Source organism: Carassius gibelio, chromosome B25, assembly GCF_023724105.1.
Source record: "Carassius gibelio isolate Cgi1373 ecotype wild population from Czech Republic chromosome B25, carGib1.2-hapl.c, whole genome shotgun sequence".
NCBI lineage: Eukaryota > Metazoa > Chordata > Actinopteri > Cypriniformes > Cyprinidae > Carassius > Carassius gibelio.
In genome coordinates this window covers 1,978,075-1,984,129 of record NC_068420.1, presented here as the reverse complement: position 1 = coordinate 1,984,129, position 6,055 = coordinate 1,978,075, and the positions used below count along the sequence as shown (strand labels likewise).

At 35.3% G+C, this 6,055-nt stretch overlaps 1 protein-coding gene across 3 annotated transcripts in view; it reads left to right on the top strand.

The window, feature by feature from the left end:
- The first annotated feature begins 711 nt into the window (after positions 1 to 711).
- tmem117 (transmembrane protein 117) overlaps positions 712 to 6,055 on the top strand; it is a 51,765-nt gene continuing 46,421 nt past the window's right edge. Inside the window, exons 1-2 of one of the 3 annotated variants that reach the window (XR_008183610.1) lie at positions 712 to 939; positions 3,507 to 3,800. Coding sequence is in view for 2 of the 3 variants with exons in the window: in XM_052598365.1 (XP_052454325.1) it covers positions 909 to 939; positions 3,507 to 3,800 (325 nt within the window). In the remaining variant the exon portion in view is untranslated. Of the gene's footprint in view, positions 940 to 1,165; positions 1,285 to 3,506; positions 3,801 to 6,055 lie in introns of those variants that run through there. The other 2 variants (XM_052598365.1, XM_052598366.1) reach the window with 2 other exon arrangements.

Sequence of the window (6,055 nt, the reverse complement as noted above, 5' to 3'; positions counted from 1 at the left end):
TTTTATTTTGCTATCTTAATATTTTCTTCATATTCTTCATTTGCGATGCATAAAATCTCTTTCTTAAAAAATAAAAATCTCGCCTTTTTATTATTATTATTATTATTATTATTATTATTTACAATTAGTGGACAATAGACCTTTGTGGACACTAGTCAATTTTATTTCATATTTAAAAATTAAATAAAGGGAAAACATAAAATATTAAAAACATTTAAAAAACAACAAACAAAAAAACTATCTAAATCAAAATATATAATCTATATCAAACAACAGATATTTATAATACTAAAACAACAGAATCCGATGGAGCCTCATGTCATTTCACAACAAAATCAAAATTAATTTCATTGACTCATGGTGCTATAAATAGACTCTGCTCTCTTCATACACTTTATGAAAACATCCCAATATTGTTGATTTTACGTAAAATAAATTAATATTTGAAATAAATATAATAATAAGTGGCTATAAAAATATAATAATAATTATAATAATTAAATAATAAATACAATATTTTAAAAATCATTTAAAATTAATGTACATTTTAATATCAATCAAAACCTCTTAGATCCAATTGGGTGCACTGAAATTTTGGAGAGATTCGATTTGTCAAACCTTATGATGCGAGAGAGAGAGAGAAAGAGAAACACACACACAAACACACAGAGGGAGAGACAGAGAGAGGGAGATAGAGAGAGAGAGAGGGATACAGAGAAAGAGAGAGAGGCACACACACACACACAGAGAGAGAGAGAGAGAGAGGCACACACACACACACACAGAGAGAGAGAGAGAGAGAGGGACACAGGTCTGTCTCCTCGTTGAGCTCGGTGTGTTTTGTTTCTGGACGCGTTGAATGAGCGACGCGCCGCGGATCATCACTGAACGCAAGCGCTGACGCGGCGATGGCCTCGAAATCTCTCCACGACTGTCTGCGTAAGAGACGATTCACATCTGTTACCCGTGTGTGTGTGTGTGTGTGTGTGTGTGTGGAACATGCTGGAAAAGCGCGCTGTGATCAGTTTCTTATTTCTGGTCATCAGCAGATATCCTCTGACTGATTCATTCATCGCGTGCGGTACACGCGTGCGTCACGCGCTGCTCTCATGTGAGCTTGTTTCTTGCTGAGATGATTGTTTTGACGTGATCTGGAAAGGGAAGAGTTTCGGTGTTGCACTGGAAGCCATGAATGTAAACATGATAGATAGATAGATAGATAGATAGATAGATAGATAGATAGATAGATAGATAGATAGATAGATGTATTTGTAGCCTGTCGTGGTGAGTTTTTCCTTCTCTCTATCTATATTTAAACTGAATCTGAATAACTATATTCACAAACCCCTGCCCAAAATAATATGTTACTGGCGGAATTTCCCAAAAACATTAAACGAAAGTAATATTAACATTTTTTAATTAAACATTGACTCTTTTTTTTTTCTATTCTTTATTTTGATCGTATTGGATTCCTTGAATTGTGTTTTATCTGATTTAGATAAATTGTTATTTTAATATAATTAATTAATAGATTTTGTTATTTTATATTATAGAAATATATGTATATTTATATTATAGTTTAATTTAAGCTAAATATTTTAGTAATTTTGTTGTGCTTTAGTAATTTTAGTAGCTTGGTGTTTTAACATAAAAAGGTCTATATAGTTACATTTATTTAAGCACTTCAACTAATATATATATATATTATTAATAAAAATGAAACAGTAAATATATATTATAAAAAGTACTGTTTTTATATACACTCTCTAAAAATCTATAAATAGAGCACAATATACTCTAGAATTTCTGGATTATTTTTTTAAGGTGTTTTGACAGTATTGTAAAATGTAAAATTAATGGATATTGTCGTGTACTGAGCTGCCAGTACCTCACTGTTATTTTTTTGATTTATTATTTTACAGTGATATACACACACACACACACACGTTATAATAACATCTGTTGTTTCTGGGTGATTTCAGGTTTCCCCCAGTATGTGGGGACATTTGGTCAAAACATGGTCTCTCTCTCTGTGTCACACACACACACACACACACACACACAGGGTTAAATGGGTCAGCAGCACATGGTTTCTGAGCAGTGGGTTATTCCAGAACGCTTGCGTCATCACACACGCTCATGTCAGATATTTCTGGCCGTGGCTGTGAACATTAGTGTGTTTGTGTCTTTACCAGATCTAATCCAGATTAAATGAACTCCTGGTTCCAGACTATTTTCATTAAAATCAGACGAAGCCTAGAACATGTGCTGGTCATATTTAACAACACCATCAAAAGAAAGAACTGAAGAAATGTTAATGCTGCTAAAAATACACTGTAGAAAAATATCAGGAAAAGTACTGACGATTTTATGAATATTTCCTTCGACCAATGCAATGCACAGTTCAAAATATGCATTCGTCAGATAAAACATGTCAAATCAATTCCTTTTAAACACCACTTCCATACGTACACAATACACTGAGTTTTCTTAGTGTCTAGTTTGTGACCTAAATATTTTTTTAATAAGAAATATCAGGATTTTTATTGTCGCTTTAAATGTAGTTTAGAGATTTGTTGTATGTGTTTATTTGGTATTAGTTTTAAATGTCTACTTATTCATTTATTGTTATATTGAAATACATGAAAATGAGAAATTGCTTTGACTGTACAACTAGACCAAATAAAATAAGAAAAATGTGTATATATATACCGTATTATTCGGACTATAAGTCGCACCTGAGTTTAGCATCAGTCCAAAAATACGTCATGATGAGGAAAAAAACATAAGTCGCACTGGACTTTAAATCACATTTATTTAGAACCAAGAACCAAGAGTTCACATTACCGTCTCCAGCCGCCAGAGGGCGCTCTATGTGTTCAGTGTAGACTACAGGAGAACTGAGCAGCACAGAGCGCCCTCTGGAGGATGGAGACGGTAATGTGAACTCTTGGTTCATGTCAAATTCATTTTGATAAATAAGTCGCACCTGACTATAAGTTGCAGGACCAGCCAAATTATGAAAAAAAGTATATGTTTATGGATATATGGATGCCTGTTTCTGCCACTAAACAAAAAAATAAAAAAGTTAATTGCAACTTTTTATCTGACTTCTTTTCTCAGAATTGAGAAATATACACTTGCAATTGTGAGGGAAAAAAAATAGAATTGTGAGATAAACAAGTCAAAAATTTCTTTTTTACAATTTTGGTTGCAACTGGTGTCCATTTTTTTATTATGATTATTTTTTTTAAAACGTTATGGTTTCAGTTTTAGCTAACTGTAATATTCCTGCTGTCTAAAGATTCAGTTGCCTGAACTTCCTTCTGTGGAGCACAGAATAAGACGATTCAGCAAATGTTGAGGCTGCTCTTTCACACACACTGGAAGCGCAGTCTCTTGTGTTGTGTTCCTGTGTGTTCGGAGGAACACGAGTGTGAGACGAGTGACTGATGACTGATCAAGCGCTGAAGGGGTTAAAGCTGTGTGTGTGTGCTGTGTTTCAGGAGGACAGTGTCTGGGTGTCCTCAGCTCCCGCTTCCGTTATTACTTCCAGCACCCCTGGTCTCGTCTGGTGGTGGCCTACCTCGTCACCTTCTTCAACTTCCTGATCTTCGCCGAGGACCCGGTGTCTCACAGCCAGACGCAGGCGCACATGATCGTGGTGGGGAACTGCTTCTCGTTCGTGGTCAATAAATATCCCGGAGGAGGATGGGACGTCCTGAAGGTCCTGATGTGGATCCTCGCCGTCATCACAGGCCTGTTCGCCGGGAAGTTCCTGTTCCACCGACGCCTCTTCGGTACGTCCGGGGTTTATTGTGATTGTGTATTTACTCTTCTCTCCTCGTCTAGTGGCTCGATCAATGAACAGACTTTCAGAAACATGAAATTCTTACTGACTCATGAATACTTTAGGCGCATCAGACGATTGTGTTTCATGAGATCGAGCGACACGAGATCATTATATAAGAGCACAGCTGAAGACATCAAACTTTCATCTGATGTGCTGCTTTATTATTCATCATACTCCAGTCTCAGACACACGCTCACATGGCAAGATCTTTCTCAAAACCCGCTCTGATCAGAGCGAACAAACTGCGCTAGATTCAGATTGGTTGATTAACAAAATTAAAAGCCATTACTGTCACTTTTTTAATAATCATTCTTATTCCCCACTGCATTTATAATCATAACCACACAGAGGTACAATATCGTTGGGATCGCTCTCTAAAAGGTTTTTCTCAGCTCATGAACACTAAAAAATGTCAAACCAGTCTGAATCCATCCAACTTTTAAAGATGACAAAACGATTAAAATCTAGTCCTTTGGTATGGATGCTAATATAGTTAGTGTTATAGTAATCTAGTTGACATTATACCCTAATATAATCATTATTGGTGTGAAGGCTAATACAGTAACTGTTATTAGTGTTAATCAGGAGTGTGTGTGTGTGTGTGTGTGTGTGTGTGTGTGTTGGGGGGTTCTGTAGCTAATTTTACTCATTGATTACAAATGATTTTATTTAATGAATATTAAATTAAATAGATTATTAAAGACAATATTGATAATTAATAGTTAGTTGTGTGTCATGGATGAATGAATAAAATGACCAGTAGGTGACAGGAAGTCCTTGATTTAATATAAGATTTATTGAATATTCAAATCAAACGACTCCTCTGAATGGCAGTGGTGGAAGTACACAAATCAAGTACTTGAGTAAAAGTACAGATACATATAATAAAATATTACTCCAGTAAGAGTAAAAGTACTCCTTTTTCAATTTTACTCAAGTGAAAGTACAAAAGTACTGAAAGATGTTTGCAATTTTATATACGCTACTTAATTTAATTTTATATTAGCACATATTTTTTATAATCCTACTGCTCAAAATACCTGGGATTTTTTCCAAAATAACCACTATATGGAGTCAAGATATATATTTGTTGTTGATATGGACTACGCTGATGAGAGTAATGTTCACTGTGAAGCTTACACTGTGATGTACCTGAGAGAAAACAGAGATGACCATCTGATCTTCACCAGTAAGAACAAAGTATTTTAAAGTTTGTTGTTTTACAGAGCATCACAGTGGGCTTAAATAGATCACTCTTTACAACGGATTTCGCTCCCAAACAACTGACAATTTTGACCTAAATAAGATTTTCAGTAACAATAATTAATCCTAAATTTCGACATTAATAACTTACTTTTAGCAACATCAGACGCACGCGCGCTCACAAGATCTCCCGGTTCTTACTTCTGGAGACTCGCACTAAACGGTTCATTTGAATCAGTGAGTGGTCGACTCCAGAACAGCTGCAATCGGATCATTCTAATTCGTAAACGAATCGTTTGGTGCGATTCGCGATTCGCGATCCGATTTAAAAGTTTATTTTAAAAAGACTCAGTTCGTTCATGATGAATCAGACACCGCTTCTGCGTGATATATTATAGGGAGTAACGTAATGTAGTGAAGTTAAAAGTACGATTTTATTCTTTGTAATGTAGTGAAGTAAAAGTAAAAGTTACTCAAAATAAAACTACTCCAGTAAAGTACAGATACTTGAAAAATGTACTTAAGTAAATGTAAAGCTACTCCGTTACTGTCCACCACTGCTGAACGGATCATTGAATCACTGACTCCTTTGATTCGTTCGAAAACATGTATTTTTTTTTATTGCAAATTGTACATAAGACCGGGAACATCCAACAACACAGGGCACATTCACCATAAATAACACAAATAATCAACATAAATAATAATGATTATACTCACAATGGGGAAGAGAGAGACCAAACACAAGGAGCATGAATCAACAGAAGAAATGGCAGGAATGAAACACTGTTGCTCTGCGCTGCTGAATCAGATGAACAGCACACTTGTGTTCACACACGGCTGATGTTCAGAGCAGTGCAGTGCTTGTGCTATATATAAACTCATGCATGGGTAATGTTTCTGTCATTGCTTGAATTATAAGGGCATTTAACTGCATTCTAATAGGTTTCATTGACAGAGAATGCTTTTGGACTCTTAAGGCGATCTATTTATTTATTT